This window comes from Vanessa cardui, chromosome 15 (genome assembly GCF_905220365.1).
Source record: "Vanessa cardui chromosome 15, ilVanCard2.1, whole genome shotgun sequence".
Lineage (NCBI taxonomy): Eukaryota > Metazoa > Arthropoda > Insecta > Lepidoptera > Nymphalidae > Vanessa > Vanessa cardui.
The window spans coordinates 6,202,671-6,228,271 of record NC_061137.1 but is presented as its reverse complement, the minus strand read 5'-3'; the positions used below and the strand labels follow the sequence as shown (position 1 = coordinate 6,228,271).

The window sequence follows — 25,601 nt, the reverse complement described above, 5'->3', positions numbered from 1 at the left end:
ACTTTCCAAATCTCCGTCGTCATCGAGACTGAACTATGTCGTTTTGTCACACCCTCTATACGTCTCAAAATTTGTTAAAACTAAAAGCATTAACTCACACACAGTACACAAACACACAAGCACACACTAAGTACATATAAATATTTCTTTTTTTGCAAAAAGTTATTTAAAAAATAGTTTCCAACATTCGTATATATTTCCAGACGTATCGCATACACACACTCTCATACAACATTATAATCTCATTATTATTGATGATACATATGAACTCTATTTGATTCGTCCCTTGTGAGGAACATATGCATGTATTGGCTGGCTGCGCTGCCGGTCGCGTCGCCAGCCGCGTGCAGCCACCAGCAGCGCCGCCAACAAAGCTGCCACCAACACCGCACCAGACACTATCATCGCCGATAATGAGGATGTCTTCATACAGGTCTGTCCTTCTATCGCTGCGAAATACATTTGTGATTTAACATTGATGTTTAGCATTGTTAGGATTTTTTTTTATGAAATAAGTCGACGATCCAATGAGCCACCTGATGATAAGTGGTTACCACCGCTCGTAGACATTGGTGCCATAAGAAATTGTAACCATTCCTAACAGTGCACCAAGGCTTGTGAAATGTGCTACCACCAAGTTTGACCCCAGATAGAAATACTCAAAAAGTTTTTCTCCATAAAAAAATTATTACAGTCAGGTCACAATTGGCGAAGATACCCCGTAAAATACGATGAGCACCACACAAAAAACTTAAGAACCATCTTATCGCATGAATTTTTCAAATGGAAAGTTCATCCATCAATTCGCAATCGATCAGAGTTTGATAAAAATGAGTCTTCTCCTTAAAGACAAGCCGAGGAATTCTCCCAGCAACAGTCAATAGTTATTACTGTATGTACTAATTAATATAAGTCGCCCGCAGCTTCCCTCGCTTTTTAGGTTATTGGTTTTCATATGTTAGGCAAAAAAGTAGCCTCTCAAGCCTCTTTTCTTAGAGTTTAAGTTTGCTTCATACTAAAATTCATTGTTCGTGGAAGAGCAACAAGAGTATAATATTAATATAGATTAGACTATAGAAAACCGAGTCGAGATGGCCCAGTGGTTAGAACGCGTGCATCTTAACCGATGATTGCGGTTTCAAACCCAGGCACGCACCGCTGTTTCATGTGCTTAATTTGTCTTTATAATTCATCTCGTGCTCAGCGGTGAAGGAAAACATCGTGAGGAAACCTGCATGTGACAAATTTCATAGAAATTCTGCCACATGTGTATTCCACCAACACGCATTGGAACAGCGTGTTCTAATATGTTCCAAACCTTCTCCTCAAAGGGAGAGGAGGCCTTTAGCCCAGCAGTGGGAATTTACAGGCTGTTGTTGTATAGAAACCCCAAGTATCCATGTATTGATTCTCACCGGCCACCGAGTCGTCCTCCTCGCCTTCCTGCAGCACTCGCAGCGACTGGAACAGCGAGATGTTCTCGGACAATCGCGGCGCCACGCTCGCCGTCTCCGCGTCCGCGGACCGACGCCGCACGCTCTTCATGTTACGCCAGTGACACGGCTGGGACTGAAACATTTTCATAAATGAAATATACTAAAGGCTAAAACTAAACTGAAAACTAAAACTAAGTCAAACTCAGTCACGGTGGAGTGACGATTTACGCAAGGCGGCAGGCAGTAGCTGGATGCGAGTAGCCGGAGAAAGACCACAGTGGCGTACACTTGGAGAGGCCTATGTCCAGCAGTGGACAAAAACGGGCTGATGATGATGATGATGATGATGATGATGATGATGAAATGCTAAAACGCTTATTAAGTTATTTGTTAGATAATTCTTTTATCTGTTTTACTAAATATTTATTATTGCTATTTGTATAGTTACAGAAGAATAACGAAAAAAACCTTAATTCTATGAAAATAATGGCATAGGGTATTTATTACAATTCTCTCGAAATAGAATACAATAGTTTATCTTTTACTAGCGACCCGCCCCTGTTTGGCTCGGGTGCCAAGCTGATTGTAAATGTACTACAGAATTTGTTTATTTACGACATCACATGACAAACTTCTAAAACTATTAGTGTTTCTTTACCACAGTGTCCATGTATTACAAAAACCTTCCTCTTTAATCACTCTATCTATTAAAAAACCGCATCAAAATCCGTTGCGTAGTTTTAAAGATTTAAGCATACATAGGGAGAAAGCGACTTTGTTTTATACTATGTAGTGATATTTAGTTATACATATGTTCATAAAAGTAGTAGTTAGTAGTACTAGTTTGTGTCAATTTTCGACTTCCGAGTAAGATTCGAATCGTTGATAAATAGGGCAATCGTATCACATTAACCGGTCATTAGCTAAGATACTTTTTTCTTGTCATGGTTAAGATGGTAAAACGTAATAATTTTTTCAACCTTTTCCATGGCCTGCACAATCTACACCTGCCGTTTACGATCCACGACATGCGCAATAGAGCATGGCATTACTTTTATTCGTTGAAACGGAACTCAATTTAAATCCATAAATAAAATACGAAAAAATCTCACTCTGCTTTTTATATTTGTTTACAAAATTAATCTTAAGTAGACTTAAACGAAGATTACTGCTTTTTTCCGGTGTTGGCAGTCTGGTTTAATTACAAATGGAAAAATACATGGTACTCATTTTCCTTTATAAATTTGTGGCAAGTATGTAATGCTTTCCTGAGCGACCTACACAAGGGCCCAACTGACTGTGTTCTTAGTCTTGTTTCGTTCTTACTTTACTATAGAATTTTTTGGCATAGACCATATTCTAACATAGTTTTCTATCGTATTGTCAAATATTACAGATTACATTAAAAAGGGAATCAATTTTTTTACTAATATGATATGTATTCTTAACACTTAGTCTTAGCACATCCAAAAGTAGGAAAGGTACTCGTAAAAAAGTAAGTCAATTCAATGTGTCCACTACACATCAGTATTACATGAAATTATGATTGCCTAATATGCTCTAGATAGAAAGAGCTATCCTTAAATGTAACGATAAATTAAATATGTATATAAATAGAAAATAATTATTATACATACTTTTATTTCCACTTAGACACCATGGTTTAAATGGTTTATAGATTTTAATCGAAATAAAATTAATGGTCTTCAATTATAATATAAAGTAGTCATCAAGGAAAGATACTTGCGCGTACTGTTTTTTTTTTTTTTATAACCTATATTATATCGACTAAACCGCTTTATGAGATGTCGAAAAATCAGCTCAAAGCTTCTCATCAAGAGTAGAGAAGCAAACAGTGTGACATTTACAAGTTTATATACTTATTATAAAGTACTGACTATAATATTTCAATATTTTGTATCAACTTCAATTCAAAATACTTACTGGACACCTTCCATGGCACATCCTGACGTCACACTCGATGTAGAGCGCCGGCGAGCCCGTGAAGCGGAACGTCTTCATGTAAGCGTACACCTGCGTCTCGAACACGCCCGACTCCGACCACGAACCGCGGAACCGCGAGATCAGCTTGTCGTCCACGGGACAACTGCTCGGAAGGGAATTATTTGAAACATTATAATAAACGAAATATTGCAAGTCCCTAAATTGTTAAATTGGCTTACAAAAGTTTTTTATCATATCTGAAATTACTAATAATAAATTATTGTGAGACCACATCAGTCTGGTAAGAACTTGAATGTAAATAAAATGTTGTTTTTAAATTTTCCTATCAATGTTTCAACATGCATTATATGAATGTCACATTCATACATATTTTAAAAGAGCTGCTTCTTAGATCCTCTGGATTTTGATAGAAAAATTGTGGATGGTCGATGGTTGTAGAATACGAAGCAATTACTTCCCAAAAATTATTTTAATAAAAATATTTTGTTTATTTAAAGTATCTCGCATGAATATATATAAGAACACTCACCCATATTCATCTATGAGTTGAATCCTCTTTGCGGCTCCGTTGTGCGCAAAGCAATCGTTCACGACAATGTCGAAACCATCTGCAATTAAACGTGTACTTCACGTAATTATTCTGACACACTTACGCTAAGAACTCACGGAGCGGTTTTCAGCCCGCGCCCGCCGCGGTGGCGGAATGGAGTTTATTTTCAAAACTCACGAGACCGCAGTTTTGTGCGATAACGCAGCCGCCGCGGTTGCGATTATCACCCGCAAACGTAGCGGTTGATTATCGCAGGACGGGCGGTTGCAAGACGGGCGGTTAAACGATCAGTTCAGTTCCAGACCGTCATGGATACACACCAGAAACGAGCTGTTGCGTTATATTTACTTCACAGAAGAATTAAAAAAAGAAGGCCTAAAAGATTCTGGATACATCCACTAATTGCGGAAAGAAATCGTTATGGATTATTTGTTACTCTTATTAATGAGTTAAAGAAGGATGAGGAGAAGTTCTTTAATTATTTCCGAATGTCCATAAGTAGTTATTTAGAACTTAAAAAAAAAACAGAAACTGCTCTTCAAAAACAACATACTAATATGCGAGATCCCATATCACCAGAGGAAATGTTGGCAGTCACATTAAGGTATGTAAGTTTCTTTTAACAACTCGCACGCACGCACGCACATACGCACTCACACACGCACACACACACACATAAATGTTGTTCTTGGAAATCTTTACACAGCGCCATCTAGTCCCAAACTAAGCACGAGGCTTATACTATAGATACCAGACAACGGATACAACATACTTATATACTTTTTGCGTCAGGTGTTAATGAAACTAGTGGTAATATTTAAAAATTTTTTTTATTGAAAATACACATCATCTGACAAATTAGTATTGACTGAAGAAACTGATGGAATATTTTGTGGACTTTGGGTATTGCTTTCAGAAGTAGAATAGGTACGATAGCCGATATTTTCTTGACTGCCGATATTTTCTTGACTGTAATTATATGGTGGATATTGATAAGAAAATGCTGGAAGATTATTATCAAGATTATCAATAATTTGTAGAACTGCTATTTGAAATCGTCTTGTTTTTGCTTCATCAAAATTTTGCAATGAAGGCAGTATTCCTCGAAAAAATGACAAATGTCTATCTTCGCGTTGAGACAACATCTCTATTAATGCTTTGTCGGCGTCGTCTTTTCTTTTTCTTTTAACACCAGTTTGAGAAGATACTGAGGTGATAGGCGTAGCAAAAGCTTCTGATGTTGATGCAACAGTAGTAGTAGTGTTAGTAGTAGTAGTAGTTTGTTCAGTTGTAGCATCGCTCGTTAAGGTTGAGGAGGTATTTTCAATAGGTATATTTTTCTTCAAAAACTGTAACTGATCATCATAAATGTACTTTTTAGTTTTTTTAGCTCCCGATCCAGATTTTGTTTCCGTTTCAACTTTTTTGTTTGTTTTCATCCAGCAATCTTTAATATTTTTCCATTTTTTTATAATCATGTTACCTAAAAAAAAATATACGTAATTAAGTAAATTTATTTATTTCAGATACCTAGCAAGTGGGACTTCAATGCACGATTTGCACTACATATTCAGAATTGGGCACACAACTATATCAGCAATTATAAGAACGACATGTGAAAAATTATGGGAGGTGTTAATGTCTGAATGTTTTCCGGTAATCACTACAGAACTTTTAGAAGAAATCAGCCAAAAATTTTACAAGTACGCAAATTTTCCCCACTGTGTCGGAGCAATAGACGGCAAACATATAAGAATAACTAAACCAGATAACAGTGCTTCAATTTACTACAATTATAAGGATTTTTTTTCATTTGTATTAATGGCCGTAGTTGATGCGGATTACTGCTTCGTTTTTGTAGACATTGGAGCCCCGGGAAGTAATGCTGATTCAACCATTTTTAAAAATACTACTTTTTGCAATGCGCTTAATAGCAATTCTATCAAACTACCTAATGAAAAAATACTACCCGGATCTACTTTGCCACCTGTCCCGTATGTATTCGTAGCCGATGAGGCATTTGGTTTGCATCAACACATTATGAGACCTTATGGTGGTCAATTTTTGAGTGTACAAAAAAGGGTATTTAATTATCGCCTATCGAGAGCACGAAGATACGTAGAATGTGCATTTGGCATTTTATCAAACAAATGGCGAATTTTAAATCGTGCATTGGATGTATCAATACCTTTATCAATTAATATTGTGAAGGCATGTTGCATACTTCACAATTTTGTACGAAAACGAGACGGCCATCACATTAGAGAAGAAGATTTTACTCATAATCTTGAGAGTATACAAACACCTCCATCAATACGCAGTGGAAGACAAGCCAACAACATAAGAGATATTTTTCAACAATATTTTATGAGTGACAGCGGAGCTTTAAGCTGGCAATTGTCAAAAATTTAATAACGTTAATTATTATTCTTTTTACGACCCGCTACTACACAGCTCAATTATTAATTATTATTGTAGGTTAAAAATAAACTTATATAATACTAACCATATTTTTTTTTATTTGTCTCATCCAAATTTTCAAAATCTTTATTTAAAATACCGCAGATTTCTTCCCATGCTTTGAGTGTCAAGTTTTTGTACTTATATTCTTCTAAGCTCTTATCCCATATAACTGGCCTATCTTGAACCAAAGTAATTAGTAGATCGACTTCAATATCAGTATCCATTTTGTTGACAAACGTGCGCGTGCGTGCTTGAACGCGTCACTACGGAACAAGGAGTTATCACTGCCTACCAGCAAAATGGCGCGATTTCCCCCCCGCTGCCAACGCGGTCGCCCGCCAACCGACCGCAGAGCGCGCGGGTGCAAATCGCCGCGGCTGCGGGACCGCGACCCGCGCCCGCCGGTAGAAGATGAACCGCCAGTGCAGCGGGACCCGCAAACAACCGCGCACACCGCGGGCGTAAAACGCGTCGTGAAATGTGCTTTAATTTTTTACACATATATCTGCATTCTACAGAAGCTGCGGGCCCGCACCCGCGGCGGGTGCGGGTGAAAACCGCTCCGTGAGTTCTTAGCCTTATTCTATCGGGACGATGGCTTCGAGCTATTATCTATGAAGAGATCAATGAACTTTCGATCGAAAATCTGTGAATTAAAATAGGAAGATAACACGCGATGATCGGTCACCGTTAATTTTCTGCCCTTGTTCGTTACGGTAAATAATTGAACATCGGTCTTAATCGTTCTGATAAATTAAATAAAATCATTTTTTATTAAAATAGCGTGTAAAATGTGACTTTTATATGTCTATAGAAAGTATAAAACAGTTAGTTGTCTATGAAAGACCCAAATATGTTAGGTCTTTATTGCAGTTATTAAATATGGGATATTTTTATTTACAATATTTTTTATCAACGAGATTGAGTCTCGTAAACAAGACATTCGTAGATACTGTCGAAAAATCGAGCTCCACAGAATAAAAATAAAAACATGGTAAATATCCCGTATTTAATAACTGTAATAATAAAAATAACCATATCAATTTTAAAATCTTATGTTAGGTCTTTTTTTTATATTGCTCTTATAAAAAATATTTGCTTGTTACTTATTAGATATTAATAAAGGTACATATTTTACTCTCTTCTATAATTTTTTTGCCATTTTTTTTAAATCCTTTGATTTATTCCCAACACATGGAGTTGTAATATTAAAATTGCTTGCATTCCTTACTGGAAAGAATTCCAGTCTAGGACACTACTTCTTTTCATATACATTTATAAATATGAGAGTATTTAAATTATGTGATATATTCGCACTATATTAAATATAAGTAAAATTAAATCTCGAACAGTGACTATTTACATCCATGTAAATCTTACCATAAGCACTCCTCATGTATATAAGCAGGGTGAGAGGATCGCCCACGCGCACCGGGCCGGTCACACGCGCGCCGGTTGCGCCGTATCCGGACCGAATCTCCATATAGCACTCCGGCGGTTGCAGTGTAAACACAACAGGATTACCCGTTGCCACTCTGAAGAGAAATATAAATGATATATAATAAAGAAATATGTAAGTATATAATATGTGCCAAAAATTAATTGAATGTTTATACATTCATTCAAATAGGAGTTATCATCAAGACCTTATCTGTATAGTTATTTATAGATGAATAAGGACTAAAACTAAAAATCCGGCCAAGAGTGTGTCGGACACGCACATGAAAGGGTTCCGCAGCCGTAAGATGGGCCTGTCACGGTAGCATGCGTAAGCGATCCCGTGGCGTCCGCCGAAAGACGGAGAGGGTACCGCTGGTTTTTTAGTGGGTAAACCCGGTGTGCTTGGGCGCACTCGGCGTTCAGGGCTCCGGGGAGTCCCACACACCCCCCCACTTTCCATCACGTGGGGGAAGCGCGCAAAGCGTTTTTCCAGCGTAATAAAAAAAAAAAAAAAAAAAAAGCCGTAAGATGGGCCGACCGCTTGACACAAAAAAAAAATTCATTGAAGACGAAGACGCTTAAGAAGGTAAGCAGGTGTAAGCAATCTGTATTTGTACCCTGGCCCACTTCTGTATGTAGGTATGTAACATTCACTTACATACTTATTTTCACAATTTGTAGGTAGTTATTTCCATACATTTTTAGTTAGGGCAACTGCACGACATAAGTTGGTCGAGTTGTATAAAAATAACTATGTATGATACAGAGTCCGCGATAGTTTTCGTTGAAAGTACTTACTTGGAGGTATACAGCACATTTTCAGAATTATTGTAATAGTGTTCTAATTTTAACTTTGTATTAATATATCTCGAGACTAGGGGGTTTGATCCACATGGTTTCAAGGCAATTTTTGTTGTATTTAAAGATACCCATTTTTAACGATACCCCACACGATGGAGTAGGGCGATTTTTTTTTCGAATTATCTTTTCCCTCTATGGGAGGGGGGTAAAAATAATTATTAGGTGGAGAGATGTGTATCAATACACATCTCTCCACCAATTTTCGTGGCAATCGGTGCAGAAACGGCGGAGAACGAGCCAGGACAGACAAACGGACAGATATGACGAAACTATAAGGGTTCCTAGTAGACTACAGAACCCTAAAAAGACGTTACAAATATTAAAATGGTTAAATTTGTTATTTATGAAATCTTAAACATGAAGTTTATTGCTACGCAAACTTTCGAAATACATTTAATATTTACGTCTCATTGAAATAATTAATTAATTACTTACTATTTAAAATTCTAAGAATTACGATGTAATGATATTTACGGGTAGAGATTGACAATACAAATAATTTCACGTTTATTAAACCGTATTATTGAGATACGCAAATCTTCTCACACTTTCATTGCGATTACATGCGTTCCATTACATTTTTTTTCATTAGGCATGATCTCTGACCTCATTATGCTGCATCTAGCTTACAAAATATTTTATTTTTCACTTTGCTGTGGTTAAAATGAATTGCTATTGTTATTTGTGTTTTATTATTACCTTTTCTGTAGCCAGGTCTAATTCAGCACTGAGAAAGAGTCGGAAAAAGAGAGGGAAATAAAACTGTTTAGTTGACTTGAATATTACATTTTTCAGTCAAAACATTTAAGCTAAACAGTATTACTTTTGGTTTTTTTTTTTTTTTTTTTTTATTTATGTAACTTGTCATATTCCATTGTCTATATCTATATTTAATTTATATATAATTGTTTTTAATCTATGTTTATTATAAGTAGGTATATCATCTAACGTATAATACCTAATTTATACTTCAGTATAAATTATCATACGTCATCAGAACAATAAGGGCGATTTTTCACATTACATTTCACAAAACATTTAAAATTTATGTAAGTAGTACAAATGTATGTAGTAGGATAATTTAATCGACGACCATGATAAACACTTCGTCTCCTTTTGAGAGGAAGATTATATTATTCATTGTATAATATCTTACTTCGTTGATGTTGTTCAAATACGATCTCTCACAATGCTTTAATCACTACTAATCACAAAATGAATTAATAACACAAATTACTAAGTGCTTGCTAGAGTTTGAACCCACAAACTTCGTTTAACAATGGACCATCTCACAATTTTATTAAATAAATACTTAAAATGACTTACTCGACGTCTAAAAATGGAAACGTGACAGTCTTCCAAAAATCGTATCCATATTCACACGTCACCTTGAAGTGTTCGTCAAGTTCTTCCTCGATTAAGGAATTGTACTGCACGGTTATCGTGTTCCACATCAGATTCTTCTGTTGAAAAGTTTTACATCAAATATAAAACTTGTATGATTAAATACTTTGTTTCAGTTAATAATATTCTAATAAACAGATATGTTATACCCATACTAAACAACAGAAAAAATGTGTCGCGCCGGGGACTGCTTATTTTAGTTTATTTTTACATTTCGTTAAAAGTAAAAAGGATAGCTTGATAAAAACAATAAGTAAAAGGGATAACAAGATGTTTTAATTACGGAAAACGTATTACTACGTAATTATGATGTATTATAACGTATTCCTAGGTAAAACAACTAAAGGCAAACGTCCCAATAAGGACGTTTTCTAGTCTTCACTTTTTGCGCGTTAATAACATATCTGTTTACTACAACATCATTGTTCTTTACTAAATTATTGGTCAAAAACAACAATTATTGAAAACAAAAACTGATATCAAAGTCAAAGTTTATACAGGTTGGGAACTTTATCTTTAAAATATTTGAAGGTTAATTAAGTTTTAAAAAATATTAGCTGTTGCAAGCCGTGTATTGGAATTTGTAGGTAGCATGTATGAGGTACTGTGGCTAGAATAAACGCACATTGAATCAAAGTGTAAGCAAATAATGTAAAATTATATATAATATTTATATCCCAACATATACATATGTATTAAGCAAGTACGTAGATACTCACAGTGGGATGTTTCTTCGTGTCATCGTGCTGACTGTTTCTTCCAAGAGTGCCACAACGGTTAAGTTGTATGTAGAACTCGTAGTAATCGCGACCAGAACCATTTATATACATGCAATCCGGATCGTAGGAATAACCTGTGAATGTCGATTTTGATAAGTATCTTGTAAAAACACAATTGAATCGAAAAATAAAACAAAGGAATTCTATTTTCGAAAATCTGGCGTTATAAATAATAATTGGCCTTTTATTTTTAAGCGGAAAAAATATTTATCCCTCGAAAGTAAGAGCAGTAAAATTGCAGCAGCTTGCTTGTTAAATATTTAAATCTGCCACTGATTTGTGTAACACGGCATATTATACTCCGTTATTTGATTTCAGATGAATAATACAAACTGCACAAATATTTAATAAATATCAAAGACGTCAGCGTAAATTCCATTAAATCAATTTGTAAATCCTATTAAGCCAATGAACATTAAATGAAAATTTTACGGCATTTTTTACTAGTTTTGTGTTTGTAGGTAACCGAATTCTTTAAATCAATGAACAATACCATCAACAATTAATTTGATTGTTTTGTATACGCATATCAACACTTGGTGTCAATATAACGGATAATAAAAGGTGAATTGATTCGACGTTTATTGGAATACTGTTTTTTTTATGTCGTGAATATTTTGTTAAGAAATTCGAATACAGGTGGCAAAGATATATACTTGGATATAAACTTAATGTCAATAATTCTATGCCAATATATGGTATAAAAAATGCACGTATACTAGAGCACATAAATAAAAAATTGTGAAAACATCAGTTGGAGCATTCGATTTTATTAGTAGTCTACGGTTTAAGAATAGTACAAGTATGTGTCATCACCAACATCAACAGCCCATTTTAGTCCACTGCTGGACATTGGCCTCTCCAATTGCATCGCCAATTACAAGTATGTATAGATTTAGTTAGAATTTTTATCCTATCTATCTACTAATTGCTATAATAGTATTCGGCATAGAACCCACTAATATAAATTTCACACTTACTGTCCCGTCTTTTCCTGTTTATTCAAAGATATTAAGATTAGAATTACTTTATATCTAGAGAGCTGTCCCCATCGTTATACAATCGATATATAGTTAGTCCGCTTGCAATAGTAACAATGCAAGTAACGAGCTTTTATCCTCCATATTACAAAACTATCATTTTGTCTTTCAACGACGCTCTAATCTACTTACATCAAACTCATTTATCTCTACTGCTATACCAAATACTTATTTATCTTACTTAGCTTAACATGTCATTTATATTTGTAATACAATGGTTTTATTTATAAGTCTTAATATAAAAAAAAAAAAACATATTTTGCTTACCGGCTGAATAAACCAGTCCATTAAATGATCCATTGAATCCAACCCTTATCTTCATAAAGTCATCTTGACATTCTGCTTCAATATCTGTAACAAAAATGTGACTTATTTCACGAGAATACGTAGAGATATAGGTACCTACTGTTTAAAAAAAAACAGTATTAATTTCAATAAAAGACACGTGTAGATTTTAAAGGTTGATATGAGATGTAAACGTCCTAGCAAGAATTTAGTTTATTTTTATATACGATTTTTTTTAATGTATAAGTCGTGAGCAAAAATTATATCCCCGTAAATAAAAAGATAGATTAAAGATTGAGCAAGGAAGACGGTTAGTGCGTGCGTCTATTGATAGCATCAAAATTTGTCCGGTTTTGCAAAACAGGCATAATAGTTCGCATGTATGGGAAATCCGCTGTTTACAAATTGGTCACACATTAAACTATTTTTTGTAGTTTAACAATTTCGATATTATCATGTAGGCTAACGGTAATTCAGTTATCTATGAACAAAACTATTCGCTGAAACTAAATCGAAATACTTAAGTTATATGCAACGATACCAGGCTAAAATTTAGCCTTCCTGTAAAGGATATGACTAATAATATAACAGAAGATATGAAAGGAATAGTATATAATATATATGGAAGGACTGGTGTACCATACCATTATAAAATAAACATGAAACAATTACGTTATTTTTATATCTATTTTTTATATATTTAAGACATTTTCGAATACACGTTCAACAATTTTTTTTAAATTACTAATCGTACATTGTACTCTGCTGCCATTTGTCCGATGTCGCCTGTACTCTCGTTCCCAAGCAGGAGGTTCTCGCCAGCTAGAATCCACAGCGGGAGAACGCGGTTTGATGCTAACTGGGATATAGCCATTCTTGTCTGACAGGAATACGACCTGAGAATAAAGAAAAGTGTGTTACATCGTTGTTTATGATTCAGCTACTCTCAATTCAACCAGCCTAAGCTGATCTTATAATACGGCTTATGCGTGTGCACAAATATAGATGCACTCCCATACAACGAAAGGCCAAAGCACACGATCGAAAAGAGTTTAAGAACGGTAGTTAACACGCTTTGAAGTTCTTTTCAGACCCCTCTTAGTAAGAATTTTTCAAATGAAAAACCCAATAACTTTGTATCCGCCCAAACTGGCGCTTGAACCCAGGCCCTCAGCATCTGCAGTCTTGTATGTAGCCACTAGACCAACGACGCTGTCTTTGTTATATATATTTTTTAATGTTTGGATATATTAGGAAATATATCCAACATTAAAAAATAGTAAAATTGTCTATGACTAAAGGTGATCGTCTTTGATTAGTACTCATCATAATTTACAGTAGACTTATGTACCTCTGTTGCGTATATTATAATAGACCTGTAGGAAATGTAAGGGTAAGGTCTATGCTAATTTGATAATAACATCCTAGCATAAGTAGTCTCGCACTCTGAATTGTAAGCTTGGAGAATACCCATAATAAAATATAATAGAATCAATTACAGAACACAAAATGTTTTTTTGTGCCGGCCGGCTGGTCTGATGGGTTAGCTTTTCGCCACGTTATATTTTTTAAGCGCTACGTCTGACATACTAATATTATCAATGGTTAATAACTTACATTAAAATCGACATTTACAACTTCTATTGTTTGAGATGAAATAATATGATGGCTTATATTTTTGGCCGAAAATTACATACCATTATAATTCATACGTTATACGTACATTAGGTCATTGCCTCAGTGATTATGACCTAAACAGCAATTCAATTAGAACAATATTTTCATATAAATTGCGTTCAATATTAAGGATGAATTTCCTTCTATAATTATCAAGTAAACACGGATACTCGTCTTGTTAAGGTAAGATTTTTGACGCGTACAGCGAACACTACGGAACGTTTGATAGCCCTGAGATAAAACCACAGGCGCCTAACTACGTCCTTCCGGCAAACGCGACTTCGCCTGCATTTGATGATCATACATGTGTACAACTTCCTACGAGAATCGCTACTTAAATTAGTAACATAACATTGACCTAAAACGTTTTCGAAAGTAAAGCCGTTAGATAAATACGATAAGTGATATAAAATTTTACTATTAAGATAAGTTAGTGTTTCTATTAAAGAAAAAAAATCAAAGTATTGAATTACCGTCGTTAATGCACCATTTCACAGTCACGACCCCATGAAAGTTTTGCACAAAAAATTATTATCGAAGATTGTAAGACAAAGTGTGCCAGGGCGGTTCGCACGCCGCAACCGCTGCACGCATTATGAAAATTGGGCCAGTGGACTGCCGGAGCAGTACTTACGTTCCGTCGCTACACTACTCCAGCAAATTGGTTTCGATACGAAAAAATAAATCTATTCATCTGCAGGTACAAATTAGACAAATTGGGAGCGTGACAGTTTATATTATTGAATCATCGTGTCCTATCGAAACAGTTGTCTGAATTATTTTGAATATTCAGTTTAACCTTTTCAGACCGTTGCAAAGAATTTTAACTATTAAATGTTTTTGTTACTTAGAAATTTCGTGAAATATTTCCTTTAAAAATACTTAAAAATAGATTCAAGTTTCAGTTTGACACTTCGAATGTAATGAAATATTAGCATACATAAACGTTTACAAATGATATACTACGAAAAAATTGGTGTCTTACACGTTTTAACTGAAATTTTACGTTTAATTTTGTTTTCATTTAGCAGTACATTAAAACGAAACCAATTTATTTTCATTACGATTTCATGGGAAGGGTAATAATGTAGGGCAAACAAAATGCGTCCACGCTTATGGTGGCGTGCAATGTGAGTCGAGTAACTGACAATCACACGCCGACGGGTCAGAGATGGCTATCATAACAATGTTTGCAATGATCAACTTACTATGACAGACGCTTCTCACGAGCCCATAGTGTTAATCTAATCAAACCCGCAAAATCTCAAAGTATCAAGGAACTTTTACAGATCAGCGATTACTTACGACTTGTTAGTCATATTATCTGTTCAAATTAAGATGTAATTATCTGTCTATCTCGGAATTAAAATGAACTTTCATTACATTCACATGGAAGTATAAAGAGATCAACTTTGTTTGTTTTTCTATATACGGGACTGACATATTATGATAGATTATACTTTCGTGACTATAGAATTAGCTGTTTTTGTTTTTTTTTTATATTTCAAGACAATATAGTCAGAGACAACATTTTTGTACTTTGCGTTGATCGAGTGAACTCTACCAAAACTAAAACTAAATATAAATTCGAGTATGTATTAATAAATACATAAACATTTACATCAGTTATTAAGATTATTTAAAATATGTGGAAAATTAAAATAAATAAACATACGTACAGTTTATTTTTACGTGTTTTCCTAACTTAAAAAGTTAACTTCTTCGCTTAGATTGGTCGAAAAGCAATTGATTAAATACTGATATTATTATAATATTTATTTACTCTTATACTCTCGCTGTATAAAAATGTCATAAAACTATTTTTTCCCAAATCTTTTGTTAAAATGATTTATTCCAAGAAGTGATATTTACAAAAAATCAATTTAATTAATGAGCTTTAACAACTGGATGGAACACAACTTCATAACTAAATGAGATGAGAGAGGCCCTTCGCAATGTTATTGTACTTATTGCATAAAACAACCGCTGGCCTCTTGTTCGCTACGTGTATAGATTGGGCAATGGATGCGTGGACCATCCTCCCTCAAGCATAAAATATACTATAACATTTGTTGATTTTATTCCATTGTTATCTGATACACATTTCAATGTTGAGTTGAGTAATAAGCTACTTAATTTATAAATTCCAAATTCTGAGCCTTATTCTTTTACTTACACGTGTATGTTATTCAGTTATTTATTTAAATCAATATATTCAGATATATAATCTGTTTAACAAATTTCCTTTAATTTTAGGTTTAGTCAGATTTGAATAGTCATCTGACAATATAGAATTGAATTTAAAGAAACCACCAGCGTGTATTCACGTACGCACAAAGTTATTAGTTACTCTCTACGTATAATATATTTGGCATACATATATATAACAAGAACAACGACATATACATTTGCCACTACTGGGCTAAGGCTAAAGGCCTCCTTTCCCTTTGAGGAGAAGGTTGCAAACACATTCCATTCATATATATTTTCATTAAATTCAAATATTAATATTAAATAGCATTTCAACATCTACATATATCATAAGATTTTTGTTAATATTTCCTATCGAAAGTTATACACTTTTACAGAAACAAAACAACTTAAAAAAACCGTTGTCAATTACTGCTTATTAAATTTATAGATAATGCTATTGTCAATTGTTCGCGTCATTGTCACTTAGCAGTACAGTAAAATATTTAACTCAATTTGCGCTATGAAACCGCTATATTGAAATTGTAGATCAAACCGCAAAATTCCGAGATAATTCCATTTTAAAAGTGAGAGTATACCCGTGAACATCATACAATTTACACTTTTTGCTTATTTTTATTTTATTTCCGGTATTTTTGGTCCGTCACAGAGTAGATCACATAAAAAAATTAAGCTTTAAATTTATGTCGAGTGTGCGTGAAATGAATGATTCTTTTAACCTCATTTCGTATTTCACGTTTTTACTTTCTTATATATAGGTTTCAAATATATTTAAACTTTTAATTTTAGAAAGTACAAACAATAATATCATACAAAATATTGAAATTCGTTTAGGAATATTTATTATATAAAATTTATTCTACTAAAGTTTTCGTATTTTTACGCTTCGGCGGCGTTATAAATTCAATAAAATAAACTAACAATAGGTCTAATCTTTTGTTTTATTATATAAGTGGCTTGGCAAATGGGCAATCTAATAGTAAGTGATCATTACATCTGCAAATTCAGGATATAAAAAATTATGACCCTTGTACCTGTAATTTTACTGACTCATTCACCATTAAAACCCGAACATACTCGTAATAAGCATTGCCGTTTGGTAATAAATATGCGATGAGGCTGGTACCAACCCCGGTATGCTTGTATAAAGGATCACCAATAACTTAAATGTATTACACTATTAATATATCAAATATCAAAAAGAAAGATTTGATAACAACCACAAAACAAATGTTAGCTCGATCGTCGGCATGCTCTGTAGAAGCAGCCTTTTTATACAATAATAGTCATTGACATTGAGCCACATAGCAAGATATTTGGTAAGACGTTAATAAAAGAGCGCTGCTATGTATTTATGCGGCGAGATGGTTCATTGTTCCAAAGAGTGTTATACATCTCTTACATTCATTCAAGGTTGTATTGTATGGAGATATAAACATATTAGCCGTGAAGCTTTATAGAAAAGTACCGCGCAAGACATAACTATTATTTTAGATAGTCAATTAATCACTAACATTTTTAAAAGACATCTTTTATATTAACGGAATCTTTGTTCCATAAACTCAAACCGTTCATATTTTTTATGACAATATGTGGAACAATTCAATAGTAAATTAACAAAAAGAAACATCATGTCAAACTGTTGTAAAACTTGCGACAAGTCTAATTATACGTCAAGCGATCTTTTATCTTATTCAAAAACTGACATGTTCAGACATGTCAATTCATTGAAAGTGCGGAAATAAACTGCCGCAGAACATAAGAATTTAAATGTACAAACTGAATTTTTGAAACCTGCCAACTATTCTGTGACATGATCTAATGACACAAATCTCAGTAGAATAAGCTTTAACCCTTCTCATTAATTGAGAGGAGATATTTACCATGGAGATAGAGGATATATTAGGGCCGTTACTTAAATATATATATGAGACGAACAATCATCAAACAACCAAAGATGTACATTTTAAAAATAATAAATTTCCCTCGACACATTTTTTAATTTTGAGGTCATGATTTCGTCATAAATTCAAAAAAATTATAACTTTGTACTATCTTTGAAATAAATCTGTTACTATATGATATGTAATAATTATGTTATAATTTGACAGAGAAGAAATCAATCTTCACCTCATGGGTTTAAAGAAATAAGCTTCTGTTACCAAGTACCTTTAAAGCATCTTAACCTCTCGTGTAGAGCTAAAAAACTACTTCCCAGAAAATCATTCACAAATAACGTCCGTAAAAGTATGATAAATTAGATAGAACGGAGTGTCAGAAATACATTGCGCCGACCCCAAATAACCTCCTAAAACGTGTATATAGAAGAGCATCGTTAGAAAATATTTTATATTTAAATTAATTATTACCTTTTTCCCGGTATACCCTACTTAAACACAGCATTAAAGCATCAAAGGCAACAAGATTTAGACATAGACAATTTTACAATTTTTCACTAATATGATATATTCATAATAAAGTATTGTCACTTCTTCAGCTTTCACTTGATAATAATTTTATACGTATTTGTTTTTTTTTTTAATAATTTAACACCATATAGAACATTATATAAATTTAATACTTATTTCAGCAGCTTTTGTTTCCAAAATTTTAAAAAAGAATTTTCACTTTTTTTGTATCGAAATACTTTTAAAAAAAGAACACTGTTACTTACTGGATCCTGTTCACTGCCGTCCGATTTAAGTGCCTCTCTCGTTTCATTCTGTTAAATGAACATCAAAGTATATTATTAGCTAATAAAAAAAATCGTAAAGCTTTTGTTGTAAAATAAGTAAATTAGACGAAAAAACATAAAACTTTCGAATGATTATATTATAGTTGTTACCTTGCTAGTAGCGACCAAGGATGGTGGGTCATCTCCAGATCCCTCGTTTAGTTCAGCTGATTCAAGAGAACTGAACGACTCTGTCGACAGCTCCGCAGATTCCGCTGAAGAGTCTAAGCGTGTGTGAGGCGTAATCGCATGCACTGCCTATAATAGAATTATAATATATTAGGCTAGTATTATATTCTAGGATTATAATATAAATTAAAACTGTAAATTAAGAATTCTTACTTACATGTAAAATGCAGAATCCGCAAATTATGATTAATCTAGAACAACAAAAACATATATGATATAGATAAGTTAAATTAATAAAATACTATTATTTAATTATATTATGTCATCTAAAAGTATTAGTTGCATAATTTGTGTTCATAATTTAAACTCTTGCTCAGTGCTAAAGGAAAACATCGTAATCCTGCATGTCATAACCGGCCTCCCCGCGTAATCGACACTGAAGCACTAAATATATTCTTTCAAAGGAGAGTCCTTATAGTAAGTATTTGAAATATAAAACTATTAACTAATATTTTACACGTAAATATTATAATGTAAAGTCAATTATAATATAATAATATTACATAATATTATAAGTAAACGTCAAAATATAAGCAAGTCGCAAGCCAATAAAAGTAAGACGAGCTCGTGCCTTGATAGTATCATTGTTTTGACTATAATAGATGTAATGACGGGTCAAAAGACACGGCGGGGTAATGACAGGGCTGCAGATTGAACCAAGGGAATCAATATCGGCGTCATTACCGTGGACTGTGATCTATGAAATTGTTTTACCAAAGCGGTAGCTGCACTGATTCAATTCTGATCGTAATGATTATCCTAATAAAAACACACAAAGAATAAGCCCTAACCTAATCACATTATTAGGAAATAAGATGTCTATTGGATAGGGAATGATTTCAATTCTCAAAGTGTATAAGAATAGCTTCTTCAATTCAATATTAGAAACTCCATTGTAGTTTAATTCATTATTTCCTTTTGCTTTTATTTAATATGTAATAAAAAAGTAATTTAAAACGGTAAACGATCAAGGTATACATTTCAATCTACCTATAAGTAAAAAGAAATTGTAAACATCGTAAAAAATGTGTCCTGTTCGCTTTTTCGTAACAAACATAACCTTATTCATAGAACAAAAATGTCGCTCCGACATTTTTTCAAACTGTTCAATAAAAGAACTCAATTGAATAATCAATCTTTTCAATCAATTATTGACATATAACATTACCTAATTTTCCACATGATTGCCTTCATCTCATGAGGTTAGTCTCACTTCTTAGTCTCACCACTATTCGATATATCTCAGTCACACAGTCAGTGACCTGTGATATCTATTGAAGCATAGCCTTTGTGTCCTTAACAGTATCGCATTGACTAAATGTAATTAACGAGATAAAACGTGCTAACAGGTGTATTTAAATTGAATTCCTTATTTAAAAGATCGGATCGGTAAAAAAGTCCTCAAATATTTATTATAGTAAAGTTTGGGGCACCAAACTTTTCCCAAATACAATTTTAATATTAAAGTATTTTAATTAACGTTAATCACGCTGCTTTAATCAGCTTAAAGCCTCTTTATAAGATCAGACCTTCTTACTCCAAACTTCTCCTAGATAATATTTTAATAGTAGCTTAAATCAGACTGCTCTAATTCGGATCAGTGAATAAATAGTTTTTACCTTAAATTCTGCATAATCTACCTTTGAAATGATTTTTCAACATTCAACGATGAAAAAGTGCTAAGTTACTATTATACACAATAATCTAAAGGACCAAGAATATTTAACAAATATATAACTCAAATAGTTTTCATCAAAATATTGTAATTAATGGTATCAAATAGTTTTAACCGGCTCAGTTATAATGGCTCTGTTCGTGAACACGATCTGGCTTACCCGTTATCGATGGTAAAACGACATGGTGTAATTTTCAATTTCTATCCGAGATCCACTTGTTTATGGTATTGCTTACGCTTCATCTATTGTATTCGTTTTCGCTATCGAACGGTAAAAAAGTTAACTTTGACTTATTTTAATTCGAATAGCAAGATAAATGATAATTTATTTCATTAAATTTTTTTATAAATAACACAGTACGTAATATTGCAACGGATTCTAAGCTAATTTCGTTACTGAAATTTTGCACATAATTTTGGTCCCTACTTGTGGTAATATACCATCTTACTAGACTGTATTCATACATATAATACTGTACCTAAAATAGTAATGGAACTTAGTATGTAAATTAAATATTGGCTTGTATTTTTAAATATTTTACAGAAATCTTTATAATTTAGGACAACCATCGTAAGTACGATTAAATTTGTTTTCTACATTTTTCCCGTGATTTTATCGCTCGCATATACTTCATGCTACTTGTTCGTTCGGATTAAAGAACTATCTGTCACATCTCAAACTATGCTGATGCAAAAACATCGATTGGTTAAAGCATCAATGTTTTGAGCGTTGGAGCGTAAATGAGAACAAACAAACTACCCAAAGTAAGTGCATTTGTTCTTTTGTTAAAAAATGAACTTAAAAAATATTAAGAATTCTAAGAGTTTCCTATGGCAATTTCGCTAGTTTGAATCAATTCATATAATAACATTAAATTACATACGATAACGTTTTACTAACTACAAAATGATTCAATAGCCTTATATCACGACCTTGTATAACTTAAATGCATAAATAAAACATGTAACGGTGACTTTCTGTAAAACGGCGTCTGCGCATGCGACGTTACGCGCTCGTTTATGTCTTTTGTTCGGATGGCGATTACGAGATTTTTACGCCCAACAAAGCATAGTTTAGAATTATTTAAATGATATTTATTGAGAACGAACTTCTGAGACCAAAACTCTGTACTTAGATATTCAGATTTCGATTTCCACTTAATAACTATATTTTCCAGAATTTAAATTTAGTGCCATAATTTGAATTTAAAGAACAGTATATAGTTTAAAAAAGGCAAATATAATGTATAAATCAAATTTCATTTCACCTTATTTGTTAAAATTTATAACGATTTCTTATCATTTTTATTACAGCAATTAATGTTTTAATTAGTAGAACTTGTGTAAAAATGTGCAGGTATCATTTACATGTACATACTTATGGATACAATCATTGCATTAAAAAAGTCGACTCATCAAATAAACAAATAGTAATGTAGGGTTTCGTGGAGACAATCCAAAGAATGTTTGAGGAGGATTGAACGGAACAGTTTCATGGGCAGAGTTACACTTTTATGATTTATGAAAATAGCTAATTTATTACATTTTTTTACATTATATTATAAAAGATAATGGAAATCGGTTTGGACAGGAAGCGACCTCGCACCGCTTCCTACAACATCTCTGTGGCCTCATTACTGCTTCCTCTCCGGACTCGAAATTATATGTAAGGTTATTAATTGTTATAATTGTTTGCTTATGCAATAATGTTATCTTTAATAATATGAAAGATTTTAAGAAGTAAAATTAGATTACCAAAAGGTTAACTGTGTAATTGAATGTTTGGCAAAATCCGCAATAGCCGTCTGAATAAATTTTATCAAGGCGTATAAATATGACTTTTGTTTTTTTGTTATTCAATTATATAAATTAAAAAGTTTCCAACTGAAGGTTTCAAAATGTTGGAGGAAACCTACATGCATCAAATATATTTATTTTTGAAATATGTTTCAAAAATAAATTTTGAACATTTCGAAGTGATTCCTGACAGGATAGAAATGCAAACTGAAAAGGAGCCAAGAAATGGAGCAAATCCCTGTTATCCATTAGAGAATAAAATAATTTACGTATTACTAACTAATCTAACGCAATAAATTCTCAGTGACTTTACTTATTTTATTTATGGAATATTTAGAACCAAAGAACGATCGAAGGAGACATCCACCCTAAATTTCCCGAACGTAGCAATCTAGCTGCGTTATGTTTTAAGTAGGTACTGTCGGGGTAAGAAAAGGTTCGTCACCTTAAGAACTATTTTCGTTTGCTCAGTGTGAGTGAAAATTTGCATTACCGATCGAGAATGACATATTGCGTCGCGATGATTTCATGTTTAGAGTCAAAAGGTACTAAGAGTTTGAGACTTGATACAGGAATAAATTTGAAAACTGACGAAGGTTTTCTTACTCTGACTATACAATAAACTTTTGTGAACGTTTATTTATCAAATACAATGTCAAAAATGGCATAAGTCACTAGTTAGGCCCCCATTATGTCCGATTATATTATTCACCCTTGATGAGATGTAACACCAGTTCCTAGAATTGAATAGATTATGGAAGTTCATAAAAGTCAACAGTTGTTTAGCATGATCAGCGTAAAAGTGACGACTATGGTTTTGATCAAAGCCGGAACGCACCGTTAACGCACGCGTCGGGTCACATCAGACGCTTTACACTTTGTTTCCACGCCAGACTCATTATATTCTTACGTTATTCACCGTTTAAAATCTTAAAAATCTATTAATGATTAATGAATTAATTTTTATTTAAATAAAACTATACAGAGTGACAAGTTTTTAATGCAATGCATAAAAATAAAATAAATTCCCACTTTGATTACCTAAATATATTTAAAGATAGTAAATGATTTATACATCACCATTACTATTGAATTCAATTATTTATACAAGTGCATACTGTTTTGAATAAATATACGATTATAAAAAAATCTATACGAATTCCCTCTACGAACTTACTTATTAAATGTACTAACGTAAATTTAAAAAGTTAAGTAAAAATGGTAAGTTTTAATTTTTAGGAATTCAGTTTTAAAATCCAAGAAAAAAATTCCAAAAAAACTTTTATAGGAAGCAAAACTGTCAGCAGTCGTCTGCCGTAATCTATACTGAAACCATCCCCGAAACGCTCTACATCTTCTGATATGATTCTTATATAGATTAATATATTATTTTTTTAAAAGAATCAGTTGTTTTATAGGGGTTTCAATATAATAGGATCTACATACAAACTAGACTAAGAAAATAAAAGAAAAATTTGGGCTTTCCTAAAGTTTAAATTATCAGCTTTTCTGAACTATGTATGTATAAAGTACTAGGATTTAAACGTCCCTCTAAAATCATTGATGAAACCGCATTAAAATCTGTGACACTGTCTGAAAATATCTTAGTGTAAAGGCAGCTGGAAGCGATTTTGTTTTAAACTATGTACAGAATTAAAAAAAAGTGCTGTTCAAAAATGAAACCAAGGCAACCTAACAATACAGCATAAGAAAATAATAGATTTGATTACCATAAACCAGTTTACAAATAAACCACAAAGAAAGATTGAAACTGATTTTTATTTTATATCCAAATTATTATATTAAGAATTTGTGGAAGCAAATCATCGACGCCATTTATTCCATTGAAGCGTAGCGGGGTCACAGAACTAGTACAAACATAATTTTTCGCGGCAGCTTTATGCCTTTTAATCTTTATCTGGGACCGTACTTGAACATTTTTTATCTGTGGATATAAATATAAAATATGTCTATATCAGTATCCGCGAAACTCTGACGAATTGCTTATGGTTTTTATTTGATGAATTTCAAAAAAGAAAAGTTGAAGTTTCTTCGTAGATCACATTGTAATAAAAAAATTAGAGATTCATTGTTAGAATTCAGTACTTGGCAATAGGCATAGTCAATATCTATTTGAACTATCAAGTTTAGGAAAAAACCATTATTTTAGCAATTAGTTACTAGTTTTATTTCAAGAGTTCGAGTGTAAAAATAGGTCTACATTACAGCTGCCTAATTCCTAGCTCCAGATAACTTTTCGAAACAGAAAGACCTTTTTTTTCTACTTCTCTTCTCACTTGAGATTCGTACCTGGGACGTCGCGACCTGCAGCCTAACAAGCTAGTCACTGGACAACAAAACAATTATAACAATACGTTATGTTAAGTCCACATTATTATAAAAAAATCACAATTATTTTTTCAACGCATCGAATATCTTTATTTTTCATAAGTTACTAGTTCTAATTCAACCTCTTTGATCTGCATTATAAAGGCATATAAAGAGTATAATCCCATTCGATAAATGAACATGATTCCTTATTCAAATAATGTATTACTTATGAATGAACTAGTGATATCCACTATAATCGTTGTTAGATCTGTTAAAAATATACTATAAAGAATATACGAGTCTTTCGAAAAAAAAATAATAAAAAAAGTTAAAAAAGTGAACGACAATAATTTCAGTCACTTAATAAAAAAAAGTAAACAACAATCTACTCCACTTACCTCATATTTGGGACCATTTTGCACAAACGATGCACTAAGAGGTCGACACTTTTTGCCTTGTGTCATTTAATTACACTCCACTCAAACAAAGACGAATACCGTGAATAAAAAATATAGAACACTATATGAAAAACGCGAGAATACTATCGTTAAGTTTAGGTATCAGTGAGTCAGTTCTCGGTACAAGCGTCTCGGTCGGCGGTTGCCAGTGAAGTGGGCAATGGGCAAAGCAGCCTCCGTATCTCTTCAGCTTGTCAATGCTGCAATGTACCACGAGTAGTTGTTACCTCGGTGGCACAAAGCCTCAATATATAAACGTACTTCACGTATTCTGATACACTTATCTCGAAGTTATATTCGTTATAT

The 25,601-nt window shown here is 33.1% G+C and overlaps 2 protein-coding genes across 3 annotated transcripts; one reads left to right on the top strand and one right to left on the bottom strand.

The window, feature by feature from the left end:
- Window positions 1–217: 217 nt before the first annotated feature.
- On the bottom strand, window positions 218–25,434 carry LOC124535654. 2 transcript variants are annotated; one of them, XM_047111938.1, is made up of 13 exons: window positions 25,236–25,434; window positions 19,192–19,225; window positions 18,957–19,103; window positions 18,786–18,833; window positions 12,978–13,119; window positions 12,206–12,289; window positions 10,839–10,972; window positions 10,042–10,178; window positions 7,795–7,949; window positions 3,931–4,009; window positions 3,381–3,543; window positions 1,416–1,569; window positions 218–449 (listed from the first exon to the last, which is right to left on the bottom strand). In XM_047111938.1, exons 1-13 carry the CDS (start codon window positions 25,250–25,252, stop codon window positions 271–273), a joined length of 1,473 nt encoding a protein of 490 aa, XP_046967894.1. In that variant the 5' UTR covers window positions 25,253–25,434; the 3' UTR covers window positions 218–270. The 2 variants fall into 2 exon arrangements, with proteins under 2 accessions (XP_046967894.1, XP_046967895.1); XM_047111939.1 differs by having other exon boundaries at window positions 10,042–10,175.
- LOC124535655 (protein ALP1-like) lies at window positions 4,046–6,457 on the top strand. The gene is made up of 2 exons (XM_047111940.1): window positions 4,046–4,555; window positions 5,478–6,457. Exons 1-2 carry the CDS (start codon window positions 4,260–4,262, stop codon window positions 6,361–6,363), a joined length of 1,182 nt encoding a protein of 393 aa, XP_046967896.1. The 5' UTR covers window positions 4,046–4,259; the 3' UTR covers window positions 6,364–6,457.
- Window positions 25,435–25,601: the final 167 nt, after the last annotated feature.